General features: G+C 36.3%; 1 protein-coding gene across 2 annotated transcripts in view; it reads left to right on the forward strand.

Annotated features, from left to right (window-relative positions):
- The window catches only part of CCDC7 (coiled-coil domain containing 7), a 325108-nt gene that overhangs the window by 18685 nt on the left and 278734 nt on the right, over positions 1–27689 (forward strand). For both annotated transcript variants that reach the window (XM_036844965.1, XM_036844966.1), the window contains exons 5-9: positions 16549–16569; positions 16872–16904; positions 18445–18608; positions 25629–25690; positions 26780–26836. In XM_036844965.1, the coding sequence (XP_036700860.1) occupies positions 16549–16569; positions 16872–16904; positions 18445–18608; positions 25629–25690; positions 26780–26836 (337 nt within the window). The remainder of the gene's footprint in view (positions 1–16548; positions 16570–16871; positions 16905–18444; positions 18609–25628; positions 25691–26779; positions 26837–27689) is intronic.

Below are 27689 nucleotides of genomic sequence, written 5' to 3' on the forward strand. Positions count from 1 at the left end.
AAAGGCCCTGGGGACTGTGGGCAGTGGGGCTTAGGCTCCAGGAACAGAAGGGGCCCAGGCGTGTCCCCCATCCATGGTCTCAGAGGGCGGGGGACCTCACCTGGGAGCCCAGCATGCTCCCCAGGCCTGAGTGGGCAGGGCAATCGCCCTCTGCTCCTCTCCTGCTCCTATTGGAGGGCCCCTCCCACCTGCCTCTCCTGTTCTCGCTTCGGCCTCCTTCCTATGCCCCCAGGACCGATGCCGCTGGGGGGAAGGGGAGGGCCTTGGAGGGCAGGGGACTGGAGTGGTAGCTCAGCAGGCTCCCCATTCCTGTGGGTGAGGCAGTTGCCCTCCGCTCCTCTCCTGCTCCTCCCGGAGGGCCCCTCCCACCTGCCTCGCTTGATCTCCCTGGCCTCAGGGGCGTCAATCCTGTCTGGCCTCCACTTCTCCCCCCTTCAGTCCCCCCATGTCCTACCAGTTCACTTGGGGGTTCCTCCCGTCTAGTTGGACATCAGGGTCCCTCACCAGCGGCTGGCAGGCACACTAGTTGTGGGGAGATGCTAACTTGGCATCTTCCCACACTGCCATTTTGACTCCTCCCTGGTTCTGGGTTTTTATTGTTGTTATTGTTGGGAGGTTTTGCCTCTTGTTTCAATCTCCTCATTAGTGATATAGGTCTTTTCAGATTTTTTATTTTTTTATGGTTTGTTCTTGGTAGGTTCTATTTATCTAAGAATTTATCCATTTCTTCTGGGTTATTCAATAATTTGGCAGATAATTGTTCATAGTAGTCTGTTATGAACTTTTGTCTTTCAGTGGACATCATTGTAATATCTGCTCTTTCATTTCTAATTTTAGTTATTTGTCTTCTCCCTTTTCTGCTTAATCTAGCCAAGGGCTTGTCACTTTTGTCACTCTTCAAAAAATCAGCTCTTGTTTTCATTGATTTTTTTTTCTTTCCTCTATTTCTTTTAACTTTGCCCTAACATTTTTTACTTCCTTCTTTCTGCCCATTTTATGTTCAGTTTGTTCCTCTTTTTATTGTTCCTTTGGGTGTAACGTTAGGTTGTTGTTTTGAGAAATTCTTTTTTAATGTAAACAGTCACCACTATAAACTTTCTCTTAGTGCAGCTTTTGATGAATCCTATAAGTTTTGGTACTTTGTGTTTTCATTTGACTCTGTATACTTTCTGAATTCTTTTGTGAGTTTTTTCTTCGAAACCTGGTTTGTTTATGAGCATGTTGTTTAGTTCACACATATTTGTGGATTTTCCTGTTTTCTTTCTGCCATTGATTTCTAGTTTTATTTCATGTGTTCAAGAAGGTATTTTATATGATTTTCATTGTATTTTTAAAAAATATTTATTTATTTGGGCTGCACTGAGTCTTAGTTATGACACCAGGGATCTTCGTTGCGGCATGCGGCATCTTTTAGTTGTGGCAAGCAGTCTCTTAGTTGTGGCATGAGAACTCTTAGTTGCGGCATGCATTTGGGATCTAGTTCCCTGACCAGGGATCGAACCCGGGCTTTCCTTTGGAGTGTGGAGTCTTACCCACTGGACCACCAGGGAAATCCCCAGTGTCTTAAATTTGTTAAAACTTGTTCCGTGTTCTAACATGTGATCTATCTTGGAGAATGTTCCATGTGTGCTTGAGAAGAACATGTATTTTTTGTTGTTGGGTGGAGTGTTCTGTATATGTTTGTAATGTGTATTTAGCTTATAATATTGTTATGTCCTCTGTTTTCTTATTGCTATTCTGTCTGATTGATCTATCCATAACTGAAAGTGGAGTATTGAAATCTCCTCTCATTATGTGTTGTTTTCTGTTTCTCCCTTCAGTTTTCTTATTGTTTGCTTCATTTATTTGAGTATTCTAATGTTAGGTACATATATTTATAATTGTTATTATTATTATTTCACTTTGACCATGCTGTGCAGCATGCAGGATCTTAGTTCCCCAACCAGGGATTGAACCCCCTCCCTCTGCAGTGGAAGCGTGGAGCCTTAACCACTGAACCACCAGGGAAGTCCCTAAAATTGTTATTTCTTACTGTTGAATTGACCCTTTTATCATTATATAATGTCATTCTTTGTCCTTTTAACAGTTTTTTGTCTTAAACTCTATTTTGTTTGACATAAGAATGGCTATTCTTGCTCTCTTTAGGTTCCTGTTTGCATGGAATATCTTCTTACAGCCTTTCACTTAGCATGTGTGAGTCCTGAGATCTAAAGTGAGTCTCTTCCAGGCAGCATATTGTTGGATCTTTAAAAAAAAAAAAAAAAATTCAGCTAATCTTTGTTCTCTAATTGGTGCATTTAATTCATTTACATTTACTATAATAACTGACAGGGAAAGTCTTACTATTGACATTTTGCTAATTGTTTTCTGCTCATCTGGTAGCTGTTTTGTTCCTCTTTTCCTCTCTTGCTCTCTTCCTTTGTGTTTTGTTGATTTTTTAAAAAATTTTCTTTCTTTCTTTCCTTATGGCTGTGTTGGGTCTTCGTTTTTGTGTGAGGGCTTTCTCTAGTTGTGGCAAGCGGGGGCCACTCCTCATCGCGGTGCACGGGCCTCTCACTATCGCGGCCTCTCCCATTGCGGAGCACAGGCTCCAGACGCGCAGGCTCAGTAATTGTGGCTCACGGGCCTAGTTGCTCCGCGGCATGTGGGATCTTCCCAGACCAGGGCTCGAACCCGTGTCCCCTGCATTGGCAGGCAGATTCTCAACCACTGCGCCACCAGGGAAGCCCTTGTTGATTTTTGTAATGACATTTTTTGATTACCTTCTCATTTACCTTTATGTATACTCTATAGATACTTCTTTTGTGGTTACCATTGCAATTACATAAAACTTTGTAAAGTTATAATGATCTCTTTTAAACAGATTATATTTAACTTCAGTTGCATATAAAAACTCTACTAGTTTACACCCTTGCCTCCTACTTTGTTACTGATGATAGTTACCTCTTTTTATTTTTTTATTTTTTTAAATTTATTTATTTATGTATTTAATTTATTTTTGGCTGTGTTGGGTATTCGTTTCTGTGTGAGGGCTTTCCCTAGTTGCGCTGAGCGGGGGCCACCCCTCATCATGGTGTGTGGGCCTCCCACTGTCGTGGCCTCTCCTGTTGCAGAACACAAGCTCCAGATGCGCAGGCTCAGCAGTTGCGGCTCACGGGCCCAGTTGCTCTGTGGCATGTGGGATCCTCCCAGACCAGGGCTTGAACCCGTGTCCCCTGCATTGGCAGGCAGATTCTCAACCACTGTGCCACCAGGGAAGCCCAAGTTACCTCTTTTTAAATTGCATTTCCATGAATATAAATGTATAACTAGTTTTTATACTTCTTAATAAATATTCTGTATCAGATTTATAAGTGATTTACTCACTTGCTTTACAATACTCTAGGATTCTGTATTTGTTGATATATTTACCTTTACCAGGGAATGCTCTATTTTCATATGGTTTTTGTATTGATGTTTATTGTTCTTTCTCTTCAGTTTGTAGGACTCTCTTCAGCATTTCTTGTAGGGAAGGTCTAGTGGTGATAAACTCCCTCAACAGTATTTTTCTGGAACAGTCTTGATTTCTCCCTCATTTTTGAAGGACAGTTTTACGACATCTAGTATTTTTGGCAATTTTTTCTTTCAGTACTTTGAATATATTGTTTCTTTCCCTTCTAGTCTGAAAGCTTTCTGGTTAGAAGTCTGTGATGATCTGTTAGGAACTTACTTATATGTTATGAGTCAGTTTTCTCTTGCTGTTTTCAAAATTCTCTGTCTCTTTGTGACTTTTGACAGTTTGTGATGTATCTTGGTGTAGATCTCTTTAGATATTTTTCTATCTGGAGTTCTTTAAGTTACTTGAATTTGTATGTCTATTTCTCACCTCAGAATTGGAAATTTTCAGTCATTGTTTCTTCAAGTAAGTTTTCTGTCCCTTTCTTTCTTTTTCTTGTATTTTCATGAGTTTGTATTGTTCTGCTTCATGATATCCCATAAATACCTTAGATTCTCTTCATTTTTCTTTTCTTTTTCTTTTTCTTCCTCAGTAATTTTGGAGGTCTTGTCTTTGAGTTTGCTGATTCTTTCTTCTACCTGGTCAAGTCTTATGATGAGTCCCTGGAACAAATTTTTCAATTCAGTTATTGTATTCTTTAGTTTCAGAATTTCTGTTTTGTTTTATTCATAGTTTATGGGGTTTTTTGGTTGATATTCTCATGTTGTTCATGCATCATTTTCCTGATTTTGTTTAGTGGTCTTCTGTATTCTCTTTTAACTCATTACACATTCTTATGATGAAAATTTTGAACTTTTTTTTTTGGCAATTCATATATCTGTTTCTTTAAGGCTAGTTTCTAGAGATTTGTTTCTTTGAATGTGTTATGGCTCCCCTTTTCTTTGTATGTCTTGTTATTTTTTGTTGGGATTTTGGCAACTGTAGAATCAGCCAATTCTCCAAGACTTTGTGGTTTCATTTCCTATAGGGAGGACTTTTCTTGCTCAGCCTATTTGGATTCTGGAGCCCTCTCAAACCTTTTTGGGGTAGCTATTCCCTTTTGGCTTGTGCATATAATCTATTAGAATAGGTTTGTAAGTTTCATTTCAGGCACTCCCCCTGGTGTCTCTCTGATATTGCAGCCTCTCTGGTGCTGTTGTAAATCACAGTACTGGTGCTCTACTGGTCTGTCTTAGGTACTGCAGACTCTGGTGCATGGTTGATGATCTTTGTTCTCAGAGATCCTCAACCTAGCACCCTCTTCCCGTCAGTACTTGGATACATGAAAGGGAAAAAACAGTCCCTTAGGCAGCTCCCCTAAATGTCAGAATGCTGGACGTGTGTTCTATTTCTTTTCATCCCCAAGGGGAAGATGGAAGTTGGGGATTTCGTCCCAATTGTGCTGAAGTTGGAGTAGGGAGGGGCTCTCCCAGGTTAAAGTGGAGAGTGTCAAAAACTTTTCCGATTGGGCTTTGGTGTGCTTGGTTTTGTCCTTGCCTGGGGTGCAACACCTTTTAACTTGTTTCTGACAGAGGCATTTGGTTTGTTTGATTTTAACTCCCTGTCTTTGTGGGGGAAGAAAGATCTTGGCTTCCTATTTGCCATCTTGCTGATGGAGCCTTGTTTCGTTTTAAGGGGTAATGGTAATAGAAACCACGATCTGATGGTTCATTGTGCCCTTTGATCCTGGAGTGTCTTTGCTTCTATTCCCTTTCAGTAGACAGACCTAGGAAATGCATGCAAGAATGCACACATATGCATATACATATACATATTTCATACACACATATTCCTACACATATATAAAGTGTACATATACATACATATATGCATGAATAGATATATTTAGAAATCTGGAGTTCTCACAGGCATCTTCAATTCCAGTCTGTCACCTCAGGGCTTGTTCTTGCCTTCGTCCATTTCATACGTGTATGGCTTTGGCCTCACAGTAATGCTTGCCACGTAGAATGAGTTAGGAATTGTTCCTTCATCTTCTTTCTTTTTGGAAGAGTTTGAAAAGGATTTGTGTCAATTCTTCTTTAAATGTTTGATGGAATTCACTAGTGAAACCATCTCATCTTGGGCTTTTCATTGTTGATAGTTTTTTGATTACTTATTCATTATCTTTACTTTTTAATAGGTCTGTTCACATTTTCTATTTCTTCTTGAGTCAATTTTGGTATTTTGTGTATTTCCAGGAATTTGTTCATCTAGGTTATCCAATTTGTTGGCATATAATTGTTCAAAGTGTTCTCTTATAATACTTTTTTATTCCTTTAAGATCAGTAGTGGGAACTTCCCTGGTGGCACAGTGGTTAAGAATCCACCTGCCAATGCAGGGGACACGGGTTCGATCCCTGGTCCGGGAAGATCCCACATGCTGCAGAGCAACTAAGCCCGTGAGCCACAACTACTGAGCCCACGTGCTGCAACTACTGAAGGCCATGCGCCTAGAGCCCTTGCTCCACATTAAGAGAAGCCACCACAATGAGAAGCCCGTGCACCACAATGAAGAGTAGCCCCAGCTCATCACAACTAGAGAAAGCCCATGCGCAGCAACAAAGACCCAATGCAGCCAAAAAAAAAAAAAAAAAAAAAAGATCAGTAGTAATGTCTCCACTTTAATTTCTGATTTTAGTAATTTGAGTCTTTTCTCTGTTTTCTTAGTATAGTTAAAGGTTTGCCAGTTTGTTGTTCTGGTGAGATATAACTGACATATAGCCTTATATTAGTTTCAGGTGTACAACATAATTATCCTATATTTGTAAATATTGCTAAGTGATCACCAGGACAAGTCTAGTTAACATACAGTATCATCCATAGGTACATTTTTTTTCTTGTCATGAGAACTTTTAAGATTTGCTCTTTTAGCAACTTTCAAATTGCAGTAAGGGATAATTAACTGTCATCACCGTGGTGTACATTACATTTCCATGACTTATTTATTTTACAGCTGAAAGTTAGTACCCGTTGATCATCTTTACCTGTTTTACCTACCTCCCAACCCCCACCTCAGACAATCACCAATCTGTTCTTTGTATCTATAAGCTTGTTTTTTTTTTCAGATTCCACATATAAGTGAGATTATATGATAATTTGTTTCTCTGTGTCTGAATTTTTAATGTATCATAATGTCCTCAAGGTCCATCTATGTTGTTACAGATGACAAGATTTCATTCTTTTTTATGGCCAAGTAATATTATATCTCATGTTTCCTTTATCTGTTTACTTAGTTGTTTCCATATCTTGGCTAAGGTAAATAATGCTGCAGTGAACATGGGGGTGTTTATATATTTTGGGGATGGTGTTTTCCTTTCCTTGTGATGAATACCCAGAAGTGAAATTGTTGGATCATACAGTATTTCTATCTTTAAAAATTTTGAGGAACCTCCATACTATTTTCTGTAGTGGCTGCAACAATTTACATTCTGACCAAAGTGTACAAGGGATCCCTTTTCTCCAAATTCTTGCCAGCACTTGTTATTTGTTGTCTTTTTGATGATATCCATTTTAACAGATGTGAGGTGTTATCTTATTGTGATTTTGATTTGCATTTCCCTGGTAATTAGTGATGTTGAGCATCTTTTCATATATTTTTTGGCTATCTGTATATCTTCTTTGGAAAAATGTCTGGTCCAATCTTCTGCCCAATTTAAAAAGTAAACTGAATTTGTTTAAAAATTTCCCTCAGGGGCTTCCCTGGTGGCGCAGTGGTTAAGAATCCGCCTGCCAATGCAGGGCACACGGGTTCGAGCCCTGGTCTGGGAAGATCCCACATGCCACGGAGTGGCTAGGCCCGTGAGCCACAACTACTGAGCCTGCGCGTCTGGAACTTGTGCTCCTCCGCAACGGGAGAGGCCGCGACAGTGAGAGGGCCGCGCACCGCGATGAAGAGTGGCCCCCGCTCGCCGCAACCGGAGAAAGCCCTCACACAGAAACGAAGACCCAACACAGCCATAAATAAATAAATAAATAAATTTAAAAATTTCCCTCATGTGTTCTTTGTTCCATTAGTTGTTTAAGAGTCTGTTTAATTTCTACATACTTGTGAATTTTTCAGTTTTTCTTTTGTTATTGATGCTAGCTTTATACCACTGTGGTCAGAGAAGATACTTTGTATGCTTTCACTCTTTTAAATGTATTGAGACTTTTTTTGTGTGGCTAAACAGGTGGTCTATTCTGGAGAATATTCCATGTGCTCTTCAGAAGAATGTGTATTTTGTTGTTGTTGGGTGGAATGTTCTGTGTGTGTGTATATATATATGTGTGTATATATATATCTGTTAGATTTAGTTGGTCTAGTGTTGTTCAAGTCCTCCAATTCCTTATTGTTCTTCTGTCTGGATGTTCTTTCCATTATTGAAAGTGAGGTATTGATCCTTTTGATTATTATTGTAGAACTGTATTTCTTCCTTCAGTTCTGCTGATGTTTGCTTCACATATTTTGTGACTTGTTTGGGGCATATATATTTACAACTGTTATATTTTCATGATGAATCAATCCTTTTTTATCAATATGTAATGTCATTCTTTGCTTCCTGCAAGAGTTTTTGACAAACAGTATTTTGTCTTACATTTTTATTATCCTGCTAGCTTGTTTTTGCTTACTGTTTGTATAGAATATCTTCATCCATCCTTTGACTTTCAACCTATTTGTATCTTTGGATCTAGAGTGAGTCTCTTGTAGACAACATATAGTTAAATCATTAAAAAAATTAGTTTGGTCAATCTCTGCTTTTTGATTTCAGAGCTTAATCTCTATTTAAAGTAACTACCTACAAGGAAGTATTAATTTATGCAGTTTTGCTACTTATTTTCTTTATGTCATACTTCTTTTTTTCAACTCTTTTCCTCCATTATTTCCCTTTGTTTCGTTTAATTGACTTTTTTTTTGGTAGTATACTGTTTTGATTCCCTTCTCACTTCCTTCTTTTGTATATTTAAAAATTATTTACTTAATGGTTATCTTAGTGTTACAACTAACATTGTAAAGTTAGTATAGTTTGAATAAAAACTAATTTAACTTCAAAATTATAAAAAATCTCTTTTCCTATATATCTTCATCTTCCCCCTTTTAGTTATCGTCATAAATTAGATCTTTATATGTTGTGTTTATTAACATAAGATATATAATTATTGATTTATGCTTTCGTCTTTTGTACAGGAAAAAGGGTTTAGAAACCAAAAACACGTTTTTTTTGTATTTTATATTTAAGTACATAGTTATCTGTAACAATGTTTTTATTTCTTCATACAGCTTTCATTTTAGCATTTCTTGTATGGCAAATCTAGTGGCAAACTTTCTCAGTTTTTAAAAAAAATTGGGAAATATCCTAAATTCTCCTTGATTTTGAATGATAATTTTTCCAGGTATGTAACTTGTATATAGCTTTTTTTTCCCCATTAATTGCACTTAAAATATGTTGACCCATTGTCTACTGCTCTCCATGGTTTCTGAGGAGAAATGAGCTGTTAATCTTGTTGAAGATTCCTTGTATGTATCATTTCACTTTTCTCTGGCTGCTTTCAACTTCTCTATTTGTGTTTGACTTTCAACAGTTTGATTATAATGTGTTTTGGTGTGGATCTTCTCATATTTATTCTACTAGGATTTTGAAGTGTAGCTCCATATCTTTTCTCAAATTTGGGAATTATTACTCATTATTTCTTCAAATATCCGTTCTGCCCTCTTTTCTCTCTCCTGTTATGGAACTCCTATTATGTGTATATTGGTATACTTGATGATGTTCCATAGGTCTCTTAAGCACTTTTTTTTTTTTTTTTTTTCTAAATTTATTTTTTAATTTAAAAAAATTTTTTTAATGCTATCCTTGTCTGCTTACATTCTTTTTATTTATGTATGTATGTATGTATGTATGGCTGTGTTGGTTCTTCGTTTCTGTGCGAGGGCTTTCTCTAGTTGTGGCAAGCGGGGGCCACTCTTCATCGCGGTGCGGGGGCCATTCTTCATCACGGTGCGCAGGCCTCTCACTATCGCGGCCTCTCATTGCCGAGCACAGGCTCCAGATGCACAGGCTCAGTAATTGTGGCTCACGGGCCGAGTTGCTCCGCAGCATGTGGGATCTTCCCAGACCAGGGCTCGAACCCACGTCCCCTGCACTGGCAGGCAGATTCTCAACCACTGCACCACCAGGGAAGCCCAGCACTGTTTCTTTTTTCCTTTATTTCTTTTTTTTTCTTCTCCTCACACTGGATAATTACAACTGACCTGCCTTTAAATTCATTGTTTCTTTCTTTATTTGCTCAAACATGCTGTTAAAACCTCTAGAGAAATTTTTATTTCAGTTATTGTTCCTTTTGTTCAGTTATTGAAATTTTCATTTCTAGAATTTTTGGGTTCCTTTTAGTAATTTCTATATCTTTATGGATATTTGTTGTAACGTTGCTCCTTGTTTCCTTTAATTCCTTGTGTTTGATTTCCTTTAGCTTTTTTTTTATTTTAAAAATTTTTCTATTTTATATATTGTTTTATTAAACTTTCTGTTTATTTTGTTGAATATTATTTTATTTATTTTTGTATACAGCAGGTTCTTATTAGTTATCCATTTTATACATATTAGTGTATGTATGTCAATCCCAATCTCCCAATTCATCACACCAACACCCCACCCCCCCTGCTGCTTTCCCCCCTTGGTGTCCATACGTTTGTTCTCTACATCTGTGTCTCAATTTCATCCCTGCAAACTGGTTCATCTGTACCGTTTTTCTAGGTTCCACACATATGCGTTAATATATGATATTTGTTTCTCTCTTTCTGACTTACTTCACTAAGTATGACAGTCTTTTGATTCATCCACATCTCTACAAATGACCCAATTTCTTTGCTTTTTATGGCTGAGTAATATTCCATTCTGTATATGTACCACATCTTGTTTATCCATCGTCTGTCGATGGGCATTTAGGTTGCTTCCATGACCTGGCTATTGTAAATAGTGCTGCAATGAACATTGGGGTGCATGTGTCTTTTTGAATTATGGTGTTCTCTGGGTATATGCCCAGTAGAGGGATTGCTGGGTCATATGGTAATTCTATTTTTAGTTTTTTAAGGAACCTCCATCCTGTTCTCCATAGTGGCTGTACCAATTTACATTCCCACCAACAGTGCAAGAGGGTTCCCTTTTCTCCACACCCTCTCCAGCATTTGTTGTTTGTACATTTTCTGATGATGCCCATTCTAACTGGTGTGAGGTGATACCTCATTGTAGTTTTGATTTGCATTTCTCTAATAATTAGTGATGTTGACCAGCTTTTCATGTACTTGTTTGTTCTTCTTTGTCTAGTTCCTTTAAGTGTAAGGTTAGATTGTTTATTTGAGATTTTTCTTGTTTCTTGAGGTAGGCTTGTATTGCTGTTAACTCCCCTCTTTAGAACTGCTTTTGCTGCATCCCATAGATTTTGGATCATCGTGTTTTCACTGTCATTTGTCTCTAGGTATTTTTTGATTTCCTCCTTGATTTCTTCAGTGATCTCTTGGTTATTTAGTTGCGTATTGTTTAGCCTCCATGTGTTTGTGTTTTTTATGTTTTTTCCCCTGTAATCGATTTCTAATCTCATAGTGTTGTGGTCAGAAAAGGTGCTTGATATGATTTCAATTTTTTTTAAAGTTTCATTTTATTTGTTTTATTTATGGCTGCATTGGGTCTTCGTTTCTGTGTGAGGGCTTTCTCTAGTTGTGGCAAGCGGGGGCCACTCTTCATCGCGGTGCACAGGCCTCTCACTATCGCTGTCTCTCTTGTCGCGGAGCCCAGGATCCAGACACGCAGGCTCAGCAATTGGGGCTCACGGGCCCAGCCGCTCCACGGCATGTGGGATCTTCCCAGACCAGGGCCCGAACCCGTGCCCCCTGCAGTAGCAGGCAGATTCTCAACCACTGCGCCACCAGGGAAGCCCTGATTTCAATTTTTAAAAATTTACTGAGGCTTGATTTGTGACCCATGATGTGATCTATCCTGGAGAATGTTCCGTGCGCACTTGAGAAGAAAGTGTAGTCTGCTGTTTTTGGAAGGAATGTCCTACAAATATAAATTAAATCTATCTGGTCTATTGTGTCATTTAAAGCTTGTGTTTCTTTATTAATTTTCTGTTTGGATGAACTGTCCGTTGGTGTAAGTGAGGTGTTAAAGTCCCCCACTATTTTTCCGTTACTGTCAATTTCCTCTTTTATAGCTGTTAGCAGTTGCCTTATGTATTGAAGTGCTCCTATGTTGGGTGCATATATATTTATAATTGTTATATCTTCTTCTTGGATTGATCCCTTGATCAGTATGTAGTGTCCTTCCTTGTCTCTTGTAATAGTCTTTATTTTAAAGTCTATTTTATCTGATATGAGTATTGCTACTCCAGCTTTCTTTTGATTTCCATTTGCATGGAATATCTTTTTCCATCCCCTCACTTTCAGTCTGTGTGTGTCCCTAGGTCTGAAGTGGGTCTCTTGTAGGCAGCATATAGATGGGTCTTGTTTTTGTATCCATTCAGCGAGCCTGTGTCTTTTGGTTGGAGTATTTAATCCATTCATGTTTAAGGTAGTTATTGATATGTATGTTCCTATTACCATCTTCTTAATTGTTTTGGGTTTGTTTTTGTAGGTCCTTTTCTTCTGTTGTGTTTCCCACTTAGAGAAGTTCCTTTAGCATTTGTTGTAGGGATGGTTTGGTGGTGCTGAATTCTCTTAGGTTTTGCTTGTCTGTAAAGCCTTTGATTTCTCCATCGAATCTGAATGAGATCCTTGCTGGGTAGAGTAATCTTGGTTGTAGGTTCTTCCTTTTCATCACTTTAAATATGTCATGCCACTCCCTTCTGGCTTGTAGAGTTTCTGCTGAGAAATCAGCTCTTACCCTTATGGGAGTTCCCTTGTATGTTATTTGTTGTTTTTCCCTTGCTGCTTTCAATAATTTTTCTTTGTCTTTAATTTTTTGCGGTTTGATTACTATACGTCTTGGTGTGTTTCTCCTTGGGTTTATCCTGTATGGTACTCTCTGCTTTTTCTGGATTTGGGTGGCTGTTTCCCTTCCCATGTTAGGGAAGTTTTCGACTCTAATCTCTTCAAATATTTTCTCTGGTCCTTTCTCTCTCTCTTCTCCTGTATTGCCTGTCTCTCCAATTTTGGGGGCCATGTTTTTTGCTCTGTGACTTTAGTTCTGTGATAGATTTAAGAAGATTTGTTGATTTTTAATTTGTTCAGCTTTTTACTTGTTGTTAGGACAGTGTGGTGGATCTAGGCTCCTTACATGCCAAATTGGAAAACAGAAATCTAAACTATTTATTTTTCAAGTTTGTAGTTTTTGTTGTGTTCATCTCTCAGGTTTCTGTTCCTATAGATGTGGTCAATTAGTGGGTTTGACAGAGATTTCCTTAAGTGCCTGGAGCCGCAAAAACATAAAGAAAAGGAGGAAAAAAATATTCTCCTGGCATTTGAAGACTGGCTCTGTTTTGAGGCACTTCTTTAAAACTTAGCCAGGCTGTTTACAGATCTGCCTTAGCCTTCATTTTCTACTTGTGTGGAGCTAAATACCAGGCAGAAGTGAAAGTTTAGTGTCTACTACAATATTTTCTGAGCATGAGTCCTGCCCTGGGCAAGTGTGCAGCTTACTAGATTGCCCCTAATATATGGGAATTTCGAAATCCTTATTTTTCCAAAGTAACTCTCTCCAGTTTTTCCTTCTAGGCTTTGACATGTATATTGTTTGCCTCAACTATAATCATTTTCTCCAGGGAGCAGTGGCTTGTTTAACTACCTTTCAGTTTTTTTGCGGAATACTCTCCACTTTGCTGGTTTTCTGCCCTGAGAGAGTTCTGAGATGAAACAAAGGTAAAAGCTACAAGTCCTTCAAGGAACCTGTAGACAGGACAAAACAGAAAAACACAATTCCTCTTTTTCCTCCAGAACTATAATATATACCCACAGCAGGAATGGAGGCTGCTGTCTTTAAGACTGCCAGTGCTCTGGGGAAGTGGGTGGGGCAAGGCTAGGTTTAAATGCTGCAAAGGTCTCCTAGACTGTTTAACCTGCATTTTTCTTGATCCATCACTATTTGGCTCCTGTAAAGCCTTCACTGTTTCCCAGAGTTTTCACAAAGTTGTTTGTAACAGTTTTTGCTCTATTTTTCTTCAGTGTTTCTGTGAAGGATAGGCCCTTGGGACTCTCTACAGCCAGTTTTGCTGTCATCACTCCCTAATTCCCCCAATAGGTTTATCTTTCTGGTGGAAATTTGCAACTGATTGTGAATTTTATATAGAAGTTAAATGGACCAAGAATAACCAAGTGAGTTCTGAAGACAAAGAACAGGTGAGAGGACTTGCCCTAGCAGATATCAAGACTTGTTAGAAAGCTATATTAATTATGGTTGTGTGCTTTTGGTGCAAGGTTAGATAGACCAATGGAATTGAATAAAGGCTCAGAAATAGACCCTTTTATATATGGAAAATTTTATTAATGATAGAGAAGTAGTAGCATAATAAATGGCCCTGGAACAGTGGTTATTTATAAGGTAAAAAAAGTTTATTCTTTATAGTGTATACAAAAGTCAAAAGCAATAACATATTTAGAAACAGATATAGGAGGCTGTCGTTATGAACTGGAGCAAGGAACAATTACAGAAGAATATATAAGTCATAAAGGGAAAGATTGCTAAATTTGAGTATATTAAAATTAAAACCTCTATTGTGTAAAAAATTCATAAAGAGAAGTGCAGGAGAAGTTTCAAATAGCAGAAAATACTTAGATTACATATATTAGACAGAGGAAATCCAGAGTATATAGATAACATTTACCTGTCAATAAGTATAAGGTAAATCAATAAAAGATGCTCAAAGGAAATAAAAAAGGTGTTTGCAAAGGAGGAAATACAAATAGCCCATAAAAATATCAAGACGTATTATACCCTTTTAGTAATTTTTAGTATCCAGGGAATGTGATTATGGATGTTAACATCATAAAAAAACAAAATGTTGACTTTTAAACAAGGTTTTATAAAATTCTTCCATTGAGTGCATATTTCCTTCCAGTACTGCCCAACATTGCTCTACCTTTTCCCACACATCCTCTTCAAAAATATTCTTATACTTACTTCATATTTCTCCCATTTATCTGTACTTCAGTTTGTCTTCTGCCCCCAGTGTCCATTGAACTAGCCATCTGAAGATAGTAATGACTCCCATAGTGTTAAATCAAGTGTGCATCTTTCTTGACACCTCAGCAAATTTAACGTTGTTGACCATTTGGTTCTTGAAGTGCCCTTCCCTTGGCTTCTATGACACCCTGTGTCTATCTGGTATATCAGTTTCATATTAATACTATTTTCCTTTTTAAATTTTAAACATTATGCTATCTATCTTCTCTTTAGGAAGCTTTTTATAACAGCTACATTAAATGCCAGCCCCATTAACAACAATTTTGTAGAGTGGGGTATTTCCTTGTTACTTTGCTTATAGTTTTTTCTTGTGTTCACTTTTCTGAGATTAACTTTTTGTTTTGCTAGGTTAGAATGTGTGGTAAAATAGTTTCTAAATCTGAATTCTTGAAAATAGTTTCATTTTGGCTTCACATTTAAATGATAATATCTTTAAAATTAGAATGGAGGTTTAATATTTCCCCCAAGAACTTTATAGACGTTGCTCCATAGTATCATAGAATTTTTTTTCTGTTTAGTGTTATGTGTCTAATGTTGGTTTTCCTCACTTCTGGTCAATTTTCATATTCCACTTATTTTTATCAATAATGTCCTACATTCAGCAATACCAGTAGTAATTGATGGTGTGTTATTGATGGTTCAGTAGTTAAGAAGGCCACTGTTCTCCAGGCTTTAAGTGGTTTAAGTAATTGTAGAACCCTGACTGCAATAAGTGGATAAATTGATATATACAAGGGATTCCCATTACGTTCCCAGACAGGAAAGGAGATTTTGAGAACCTTGGAATCTCTCCGGATAGTGGAAAGAATGACTTTATTGCAAGGTAGTATGCCTTATTGGACATTACTTTCTAAATCCTTATACAGCTGAAAATATTTTCCTTCAGATGTGGACATTAATTTGCTGTGGTATGTTTTCTTGAGGGTCTCAGCCCTTTTTGCTTAGACCTATGCTTTCTTATTACTTAGTGCAGTGATTCTGAAACTTTAGCATGCAAAGGAATCAGCTGGAGGGATAGATAGTTTAAATACAAATTACGGGTCCTACTTCCAGAGCTTTGGAGTCAGTAGGCTGGGGCGGGGCCTGGTAATCTGCATTACTAACAAATATGGTTGTTTAGGTGATGCTGATGCTTTTGGTTGTGGTGTCACAGTTTTTGAACTGTTGATCTAGAGTTAGTGTCAAAGAAGAGAAATTTAGACTAGCCTGATTTATTTCAGTTAAGCAACTTTTCTTCTGCCTGAATGCATGTAATAAAATTTTTCTTTAATAATGTAATTCAAAACTTTTATTTGGTTGTAATAGAGTGGGTTTGGTTGTTTTTTGTGGCAAATGTAATCAGTTTAGCGTTACATTTTGTAAATGGTAAATATTGGTAGTTTGGACCGTGTGATAGGTTTTGTATATTCATTTTCTCTCATAATCTTCCAAACCAGTTCTTTGCATTTTCCATTAAAAAAATCAAGTAGTAGTGTAATATTTTATATCTTGATTCTTAGACCTTTTAGCATAGCAAAGTTATATTGAAGAAATAATGTTCGTAAGATAATGCTTTTCATTATTGTACTCTCAGCTCTATGAAAAAAAATAATGCTCTTCTGAGAAGAACTTAAATTTTACTTCTTACCTATATTAAGAAAATAGATGAAATCATATATGTGAATTATTTTGGGTTTTTTTAATGTAGATCTGTAACAATGGAAAATTCTTTTCTTTTGTAGAACTAGGTTGTCTATGCAAGATGTACTAAAAACTGTAAATATAAAAATATTGTGATTGGATTATAGATTTATAGTTATATTTTAGAAACTTGTGTATTTTGGTGATTGAAAATTACAAGAGACTTGAATTAAATATTTTATTATATCATATGTTGTGAGGAATTTTATTTTTAAATGTTTTCATTAAAACTTTATTTTCCAGATTTTGGAATCTCTTTTTAAGGTATGTTCAATATATTACCTACTAAAATTTAATACAGAAATACATATAAGTGAAAAAGAGTTTTCTAAGTTTTGAGGAAGTAAAAATAACTCCCAAACTTGCTGCTATATATATTTAAAAATTTTACGTTTCAGTTACATGTTGCCTTAGCCCCATTCTGAACGCTAAGATAAAATGATGTTTGGTGTAGGACTAATATTTGATACACACACACACACACACACACACACGTACTCACTTATTTCACTGCAGAAATTGACTTGTCAATATTATTTCCTTTCTGTTCCTTCTTTTATTTAAAGTGGTTTCAGCGACAGGTCAATCAGATGGAAGAGGTAAGTGTAGCATTTCTTGTTAATTAAGTTAATATTTTATCTCATTTGAAAACCAATTTGAGGTATAAGTTAAAAATTTTTAATAACCATTGGTTATAATCTTTTTATTTAGGTAAAGAAGGAATAAATGGGTAGACTAAAATGTTTCTTAGTGATTTATATACAATACTCGTGCATGTATCTGGTCTACTCTGAATTTGACCCATTCTTTCTCCTAAAATTGAAAAATGGAAATTTAATTATTATTCTTTCCATAATTTACATAAAATAGTAAATAAGTGGCAAGAGAAAACTTATCAACTTAAATATTTCTCCTGTATTTAAAAAGTCATGCATAATATGATATATGCTTATTCATAAAATTATATATTGGTTTTCGTTAAATTTAATGTTATTTTAATGAGTTTTTTATACTTTTATTTTCACATGCTTTGCCACCAGTTTGAGAAATACTGGTCTCTATCCTTATTTTGGAAAAGATTTTATGTGTGCTGTTAATATAACAGAATGATTTCCAGGATAGCCTTAGGGAGTTAGAGAATTATTCTAGTTCTACCTTGGCTATGTTTGTGGTTTAGTCCTTAAAGTTTTGGGAGAAGCTGCCTGTGGGGGATGTGCCATGCCAGGGACCTTGCCAGGAAACCATCCATAGGGGTGGTGCTGTTGAAACTTGCTGGAGGTGAGTACTACTAGTTACACTGTGTACTGCCCTAGGATTAAACAGAGAGAGATGACAGAACTTGGAAGAAAAGCTTCTTCCTCCTCTAGTGTCTAGGGCCCTCTGCTGACAAAAGTTAACATCATGCTGCCTGTCAAGATAGAAATGTTCCACTACTATAAACAGGACAATGAAGAATGGATTTTAGATGAGAGGCAATAAATTGATAATTGTAGCTGATTGCTGTGTCACTTTTTAGGTTCAGTTTATGATTGATGTCCTCTTATTAGGGATCTTGCCTTTGTCCATAGAGTATTCATACAACTTCTGCTTCCCTTCCACTTGTTCTGCATCCCACAGTCTCAGACTTCCAGTACATTTCATTGCCCAGTACTTACTTCCTGCTGTTATATCTTAATCCCATTCAGGTAACCATTACTAAAGTGAAGTCTCTGTTTTAAATTCCTAATGTTAGAATTTCTCTTTGCTGTGTCCTAAGACTATGGCTTGACTACTTTTCTTTTTTCAGCTCTTCCTCACATCATAAGGATTAGAGTTCTCTTTTAAATATTTTGAATTGCCTTAAACTGATCATGTTATAATTGTTATTTAACTTGCTTAAAATTCTTATATATTAAAATAATAAACAGAAGATTGAATTTGAGCTCTGACATGTAAAAGCCAACACTTAGCTATAATTCTGTTGCTAGGCAATTGCTCATATAATTTCACTAATATTGTGAAATATTAGTATGTGATTATAGCTATAGATAGATAAGAATAATACAACATTTATTTATATATGATAAATGATGAAATTTCTTTGAGGTATGGGAGAAAAATGAGTATTTCCTAAGTAACTGGCTAATTTCATTATTTTAGATAAGTAAAGATCAAACTTTTTCAGCAGAGTTTCCAGCACCTGATAAAACAGTCAGTTTAAGCATTGCACAAATAGTAAAGCAGGTGCACAAACTTGAAGAACTGAAAAATCGCCTTAAAGAAGGGTCTAAATTCTCCTTCAAAGACATGTCATCTAAACCCAAGTAAGTAAAATGTAAGAGTTAAAAGAATTAAACAGTAAGAGTAGGTATATAATTAGTAATGAATGGAAGATAGTGGTTCAGATTTTGTACTATACATAGAGCTTCTAAATCAAATCAGAAGATCTGGTCAGCTTGTTCCTATTTGAAATTTTTAATAGTTTGAAATGGGACTAGGCACATGTGGCTATGAAAATTAAAATTCAATTAAATTTAATTAAAAAACCAATTCTTTAGTCACACTAGCCACATTTCAAGTGCCTAGTAGCCACATGTGCCTATTGTTTGAAAGTTCTATTGGACACTGCTGGCTTTGAAATATCTGGCTTATAAACTCTTCTCTCAGTTTGATTAGGTAGCTTCCATAATATATTTAAGGTGTAGTGAAATATTTCATTGTTCAAGAACACCATCATTAAAAATTGCCTAGGGACAGGGATATGTTCCAAAGAATAAATTTGTACTTTTTAGTTGAGAAAATCCTTTTTTTGGTAGGTGGGAGGAAGATTCAGATGAATGATTACAATAATACTTCCATTATCTGTTGACACTTATGTTTGATATTAGAGGTTGATCTGTCTTGAAATTAAATAGATGAATAAATCATCATCATAGAATATCTTCAGTGATTTTTTTGCACCTCCATAGTTATTTTTTCTTGTGGTGAGAACACTTCAGATCTACTCTTTCAGCAAATTTCAGGTATACAATACAATGGTATTACGAACAGTAAACACCATCCTAATGTTCTAAACATTAGATCTTTAGAACTTATTCAACTTATAATTGGAAGTTTGTACTTTTTGACCAACATCACCGCATTTCCCCAATCCCCCTCAGCCCCTGGCAACCACCATTCTGCTTTCTGGTTCTAAGTATATATATATAACTCATTTTGTTTATCCATTCATCTATTGATGGTTACTTTCATATCCTGGTTACTGTAAACAGTGCTGCAATGAACATATGAACATTGGGGAGAATATATATTTTTGAATTAGTTTTTTTGTTTTCTCTGGAAAAATACCCAGAAGTGGAATTACTAGATCATATGGCAGTACTATTTTTAATTTTTTGAGGAACCTCCATACTGTTTTCCATAGTGGCTACATCAGTTTGCATTTCTGTCAACAGTGCATGAAGGTTCCCTTTTCTGCACATCCTTGCCCACAGTTATTTTTTTGGTCTTTTGGATGATAACCATTCTGACAGTTGGGAGGTGATTTCTCACTGTGGTTTTTGATTTGCATTTCCCTGATGATTAGCAGTGTTGAGCCTCTTTTCATGTGCCTGTTGGACATCTGCATGTCTTCTTTGGAAGAGTTTTTATTCAGGTCCTCTGCCCATTTTTAATTGAATTGTTTTTTTGCTATTGTATGAGTTCTTTGTATATTTTGAATTTTAGCCTCTTACTAGGTATATCATTTGTGAATGTCTTATCCCGTTCATTAGGTTGCCTTTTTGTTTTGTTTTGCAAAGCTTTTTTTTTTTAGTTTGATATAATTCCATATGTTTATTTTTGCTTTTGTTACCTTTGTCTGAGGACAGAGATCCAAAAAAATATTAGTAAGACCACTGTCAAAGAGTTTACTGCCTGTGTTTCTTCTAGCATTTTTATGGTTTCAGGGTTTATATTTAAGTCTTTAATCCATTTTGAGTTTATTTTTGTATATGGTGTAAGAAAGAGGTCTAGTTTCATTCTTTTTCATGTAGCTGTCCAGTTTTTCCAACACCGTTTATTGAAGAGACTATCTCTTCCCCATTGTATATTCTTGCATCCTTTGTTGTAGAAAATTGACCATATAAGCATGGGTTCATTTCTGGGCTCTCTATTCTGTTCCATTGATCTATGTGTCTCTTTTTGTGCCAGTACCATACTGTTTTGATTACTATAGCTTTGTAGCATAGTTTGAAATCACTGAGCGTGATACTGCTAGCTTTCTCAAGATTGCTTTGGCTCTGGGTTTTTTGTGTTTCCATACAAACTTTAGAATTATTTGTTCTGTGAAAAATGTCATTGGTACCTTGATAGGAATTTCAATGAATCCATAGATTGCTTTAGATTATTATGGGCACATTAGCAATTAATTCTTCCAATCCATGAGAATGGTATATCTTTCCATTTATTTCTGTCATCTTAAATTTCTTTCATCACTCTCTTAATTTTCATAGTACAGGTCTTTCACCTCCTTAGTTAAATTTGTTCCTAGATATTTCATTATTTTTGATGCAGTTGCAAATGGGATTGTTTTCTTAAGTTCTCTTTCTGATAGAGCTTTATTAGTGCATAGAAATGCAACAGATATCTGTATATTAATTTTGTATTCTGCAACTTTACTGAATTTAATTATTAGTCCTAATAGTTTCTTGGTGGAGTCTTTAGAGTTTTCTATGTATAGTATATCATCTGCAATCAGTGACAGTTTTAATTCTTCCTTTGCAGTTTGGATTCCTTTTATTTCTGATTGCTGTCTGATTTGTGTCTGATTCCTGTGGCTAGAATGTCCAATATTATGTTGAATAAAAGAGGCTAGATTGGGCATCCTTGTCTTGTTCCTGATCTCAAACTATTCCAGACTTGAAAAGGTCCTGACAGGAAATAAATGGAAGACTCTTTAGGTCTTCTTAAAAAAAAATGGATTTTATTCTGATTATCATTGGGGAGATACTGGAGGGTTTTGAGCAGAGCGTAACATGATCTGCCATATGTTTCAAAAGGACCATTCTGACTGCTGTGTTGAAAATTGACTATACAGGGTCAGGAGTAGAAATGGGGAGTCCAGTTGGGAGGCTTTTGCAGTAATCCATGGAAGAGATGATGGTGGCTCAGATCAGGGTAGTGGTTGTGGTGGAGTTGGTGAGCTTTGAGATTCTGGACATACTTTGAAGGTGGAGTCAGTAAACTCTCCTGATGGATTGGATTTTGCATGTGAGAGGAAAAATAGCCAAGAATGAGTTCAAGGCTTTTGGCCTGAGCAGCCAGAAGGATGGAATTGATACTACCTTCACTGGTGTAGGCTGTAGGTGAAGCAAGTTTTGAGGAGGCAGATCAGGGGATCTGGTTTGAAGATATTGGATATTCTGAGTTGTCAGAAATGTTAGGTGTATTTGAGTGAGCCATTACATATATGTTTTGGTGTTCAGGAGAGAGATGTAAGTTGAAAATAGGAATTGGGATGCCGTTTACATATGGATGGAACTTAAGGGTAGATATATCTTGAAGGGAGTGAGTGTAAATTGAGAAGAGAGGACCAGGGACTGATCCCTGGGACCCTTCCAACATTAAGAAGTCTGGGACAAAAGGAGGGGCTAGCAAAGGGGAATGAGGAGTGACCTAGTGAGGCAGAAAGAAAACCAGTATATGTGCTGTCCTGTAAGAAAAATGAAGAAGGAAGACTATGCAAAGGGACTGTCAATGATGTCAGATGCTGTGGATCAGTCAAGAAGATTAGGACTAAGAACTGACCAATGGATTTAGAAAGGATGTCATTTGTTGACCTTGAGAAGAGCAGTTGTTATGAGAAATCTCTGGACAGAGGGCAGTTGGGGACAGTAACCATAGACAATGCTTTGGAGTGGTTTTGCTGCAAAAGGGGGAAAAAATAGCATAGTAGCTGAAGGGAAGTGGGGACAAAATAAGGCTCTTATAAATTAGGAAAATTAACAGAATGTTTGTATGCTAATAGGAATGACCCATTAGACAGGAAAAGATTTATGATATAAAGAGTCAAAGAGGAATTGCTGGGACAGTATCCTTGAATATGTGAGTGGAGATGGAATAGGGGCTTGGATAATTATCTATGAAACCAGGTAGGAAGGCAGAGTATCAGGGTGCAGATGCTGATATAGGGTAGATGTGGTGTAGAAGCCTGTGGAAGTTACCTTTTGGTTGGTTTAGTCTTCTCAGGGAAGTAGAAAGAAAGGTTATCAGCTGAGAGTGAGGATAAGATAGGAGTTTTGAGAAGAGAGATGAGAATTTGTAATAGTCACTAAATGGAAGAGTGAATGGACAGGGACATATCTTTTGATTACCTGGTGATATTGAAGGCCTACTTGAAATCATGCATTTGGAGTAAGATGTCTCTTTAATACCGTTGTCTCTATTCAACCAATTTAGTTACCCAGTTATTTCTAATATCCTATCTGTTGTAATGAATCATTCATAAAATCACCCTTAGCCAGCCATATAGAGTGCAAGAAACTATTTTACTGTGGTATCAGATATTTTAGGAAAATGTATAATTCTATTTTACTTAGTTTAACAGGAATCTTTAGTATAGCTTTATTTCCTTGGTTTGCTGTAATTTTTATCCATTGCTTTGCTGCCAGCCCTTCTTAGTCTATTCCCTTCTTTATTTGACAGTTCTACTGTGCTTTTATTTCCAGTCCTTTTTAAAGTTTCCTTTTTAAAGTTTTTTTGGTACTAGAAAAAAAAATGGTGTGCATGTGTGCGTGTATGTAATTTATATTCTTCAGGCATATACTGTCTTGTTCTTGGTGAATACCAAAAATATGAAGAACCAGGATAATATGGGCACCAACTTATTAGAATAAATATTAGCAGTGAAGCAGGGTTCTGTATACCATTTGTTGTGCTAAAGATTACTCCTTTAGGTGCTGGATCCTGGGAAGGTCAAGGGGTGAGGGCAGTTGGCAGACACTTGATTGGCTATTTACCCATTTACCATGGGGCAGAGCTATTTACCGATTGGATCAGGAGAATTTCAGTGTTACTGTCATACCAGTATATGAATATCTGTATGAGTATCAGACCTTTTTTCCCTTAGCAAGAAGTCAGCCTGAACAGAATTCATATTTTGAGATGTCTCACTTAGTAGATCTGAGTTATAATCTTTATAAACTTCGTAATCTACCCAATTCTTTCCAATTCATTCCGCTAAACTTCTTTGGTACTTTCTATCCCCTTTCATTGTTGTATCTTAAAAACTATTTTTTAAACATGCTTTTGTTTACATGATTGGCAAGCAGTCAGGCAGCCCCAAAGTGGCAGCACAGTGGCAGCTATGAGATTGGCTTGTCATACTTCCAAATATTAGGCTGGTACGGAGACAGTGGGCACAAATGGTGTTGAATTACTTATACAGACAGCAAGAGCAAGATCAGCATGGTGTCAGCTCCCTGTGTTCCTAGTTCCACAGGACGACACAGAGCAGGAGGGACCAGATGACAGGCCACACAAGCGATTTGTTGCTCTGCCATGAAGGAGCAAAATGTAAACTACATCCATGCAGCTTTTTAGTTTTTTTTTAAATTATTTTTTATTGGAGTAGAGTTGATTTACAATGTTGTGTTAGTTTCTGCTGTATGCAGCTATATAGTCTTAACAGAGGGCTTCAACTGGGCTGTAAAGAAGAGAGGGGTAGAAAGCTCTGTGCTCAACTGAAATTAGGGAGATAGATGAGAAGTGAGCTTGTGTTAGTCTTCCACAAGACAGGAATGGAAAACTGCCTCATGGAGACTCTTCACCAGGCTTATCTTCTCTTTCTCCAGCAGAAATTTCAGGGCATTCTACTAAGATTTGGGTCTGACTGCTGTCAAGCCTTTGTGGATCTGTGTAATGTTGATAGAGTGCCATGGTAGAGCTATTCCCTTATAGCATTGATTCTCAAATGGGGGATATTTTGTGCCCCAGAGGACACTTGTATGTAGACATTTTGGTTGTCACAACTGGGAGTGGGAGAATGCTACTGGCACTTACTAGGTAGAGGCCAGAGATGCTGCGTTCTAAAATGTACAGGACAGTCCCCCACAACAAAGAATTATCCAGTCTAAAATGTTGGTAGTGCCGGGGTTGAGAAATCCGTCCTACAGTGATCTCTTCCTTTGTTACTTCTTTCTTGTCCCCTGTTGTTTGGCATCAAATAATATACCTAATAATTTTATTATGAATTAATCAATAATTAGCTACCAATTTAACTTAATAAGCTATTAATTTAATCATTCATGTATAAGTTTTCCTGTCAAGACTGTCACTTCCTCAAGATCAGAACCAGTCACGCACATCTACATATTTCCTATCACATGTAATAAACAGTAAATAAATATGAGTAATTTTTATGAATACCTGAATTAAATCAACTCCAAGTCATTTGTTCCCCTATCCCTAACCATATCTAGTATAGTAACTTACCCAAGTAAAACTTCACATTTATAAACAACCTTTTTTTAGCATTAAACATACACAGAACCCTTTTATTTTACAGTGTTAAAATAGAAAGTACCCATAATTAGGATGGGCTACTATTTATTATGAAGTTACTTTATTGATCTCTCCATCTGTCAATGACTAGACTTAAAGGAATGAAGGCAGTGATACTTGAGTTGGCTTCAGTGGGAGCTGCATAATAGAGCCTTGGTTCAGAGGTTCAGATATATTAACCTGAGCTATCTATTGTGAGGCATGAAATTAATTTCAGGCTATATATTAATATTAATACCTGAAATTTAAATGTCTGATATGTGCTAGGTATTTTCCTAGTAACTTTACGTGTGTTCTTTGGTCCTTACAACTATAATACTTTATGAGATAAGTACTCTAATACCCCAATTTTGATAGATGAAGAAACTGAGGCTCAGGTTAAGTGACTTACCCAAGGCCACATAATTAGTAAGTGGGTAATTTACAGCAGGTTTTGAGCCAAGCAGTTTGACTCTAGAACTTGTGCTCTTAACAATTGATTGCACCATTAATAATACATTGGTAAAAAGAAATCTCATGCTTCTACCAAATACAGTTTTATTATTTTTGTTCATGTTGTTGTTGGTATACCTAATTATGTTCATGGAATACATAGAATTCATAGAATTACATAGTTTGACTTTTTTACTTGTTTTCTTGCTACTGGATAATTTACCTTAATGTCTGTGAATAAAGGTTAAAGAACATGTTAAATTTTATTTTATAAACTGCATATGTCTAGAGCATATATTCTAGTTCTTAAGTGTAATTTAAATGCTTAATCTTCGATAATAAGTATGTTTTATTTATTGAAATCTTAACAGGGATAGTGAAATTCCACCAGAAGAAGTGCAAACTTATGAAGCTGTACAGCAGAAAATTGAAGGTGATAATATTTTATACAAGTCCAGCCTTTATAGGGTTTCCTAAATACACCAACATTTTGAGACTTAAAGTTTAAAAATTTATAGCCATAAAAATTATACAATGATAAATTCAAAGATATTCAATAGCAGTTGATATTTTCAGTAAAAGTTCTTATTATGTTCCAGATTCTGGGAGTGTATAAAATGAATAACACTTGGTTGTTACCCTCAAAATCCACAACATAGTAAGGATACAAGCACATTATGTATCATTTTAATATAGTATAATGCATGATAAAGGTATGTGTAATTTGCAGTGAGTCCATAGAAAGCCAGCTTGTTCAACCTGAGGGAGTTATTTAGGTTTTATGCAACCTTAAAGGATGAATAGGACTTTGTCAAGTGAAGATGGGAGATATTTGGTACTTTAAGAAGAGGGTGTAGCATGAGAAACAGCATAAATAGGGAAATACCACTGGAATGGTATTAAAGTGTGAAGTAATAGGTAGGGGTAAGATAAGAAAGAGCCTAGGTAGAGGGATTAAATGCTTTAGGAATACTTTATTTTTCCCCCCATATATAATAGGGAATCATTGAAGATTTTTTTCTAGGGAAGTGACATGTTGAATTTTACTTTAGAGAGATTATACTGGCCACATTGAGAAGCTAGATTTGGGGATTGGGAGTAGGAAATGGAAGTTACTGCTGTACCTTAAATGTGTGATAAGTGCCTATATTAGAGCACAAATAAAGAGAGGAAAAGGGGAAGATTTGAGAAATATTTACTGGATAAAATTGGCAAAACATGGTGATTGGATATGAAAGGAAGGGAGATTAGATGATGGTAACATTAACTAGGAGAATATAAGAGGAAAAACAAGTTTTGTTGAGAAAATGATGATTTCATATCACTCAGTTGTTACACACATTTTTTTAGATGTTACACTTTGTTGCCTGATTGGGAGGGTCTACAGTGTAGACAGCTCAGTTGTTTTTCTTAAAATTTTTGTTCTCTTGAATGAGTTATTAAAATAAAAACTATAAAATTTAAACTCAGTTAATAAGTATAATTCATATTGAAACTCATGACAAATTAACTGTTATTTCAGAATTCATAAAAACACACTCAACTGAAGAAATTACAGGTGTTTCTGCTACTGAGCCACGTAAGTTTCCACTCATTAAGCATCATTGTATTAATAACTTCTGTTGAGTGTATTAATTTCTATAATTTTCTATAATTTAAAGTAATAATTATGAAGTTACAACATAAATTCCCTGGAGTTTGGAGCCATACAGTTGAGCTGGCGATCAAGCAAATACTGAAATTCCCAGTTAGCTACTTGCTTCCAAAAATAGACTCATTGTTAAAGAGTACCATGTTATTACTAGGAATGGAGGATTTTTTTATTGTAATGAGAATATGCTACAAAAATGTTTCAGAGGTGGTAGGCCTTAGAGGTGGAGCAGTGATAAATTTAAGAGGTCATTTGCACATCTTGTTTCTATGAATTGTAGATTATCTCATATATACTGGTGCTTTGACTGCAGCTGAGTACCTATCAGTTCGTGAATATAAAGAGCTGCTAGAACTCAAACTTCTAGAATTCAAACTTCTGACTACTTGTCAACAGAAAGGAGAAACTGCTTTACTTATGTCTTAATACTGGAGAGAATTTTGAAACAATCATGTAATGTATGCTGTGGAATATATTTTTAGAAATAGAAAATAAGATTTGGTTGAAAAAAGTTGATGGAAATCCTTCCCTCTTTCAACTTCAGCTTTAAACCCTAACGTTGCCATGTTTAAATGAAGGGTAGCTATACATTCTACATTACTCCCAAGACCTATAGAGGCTTCTGATCTGAGGCAGCCCTGCCTGACTAGGTGGGGTAGAAAGGTGTCTAGAGCTTTGGATTAGATAGTAAAAGCCTCTCTCTGCATCAAGGGGAACCCTCTGCACATCTGTGCAGCTCTCTCTCCCTCAATCTGTGCAGCTGTCTTCCGTCTGATACTGT

This window comes from Balaenoptera musculus, chromosome 2, assembly GCF_009873245.2.
Source record: "Balaenoptera musculus isolate JJ_BM4_2016_0621 chromosome 2, mBalMus1.pri.v3, whole genome shotgun sequence".
In the NCBI taxonomy this organism is placed as follows: domain Eukaryota; kingdom Metazoa; phylum Chordata; class Mammalia; order Artiodactyla; family Balaenopteridae; genus Balaenoptera; species Balaenoptera musculus.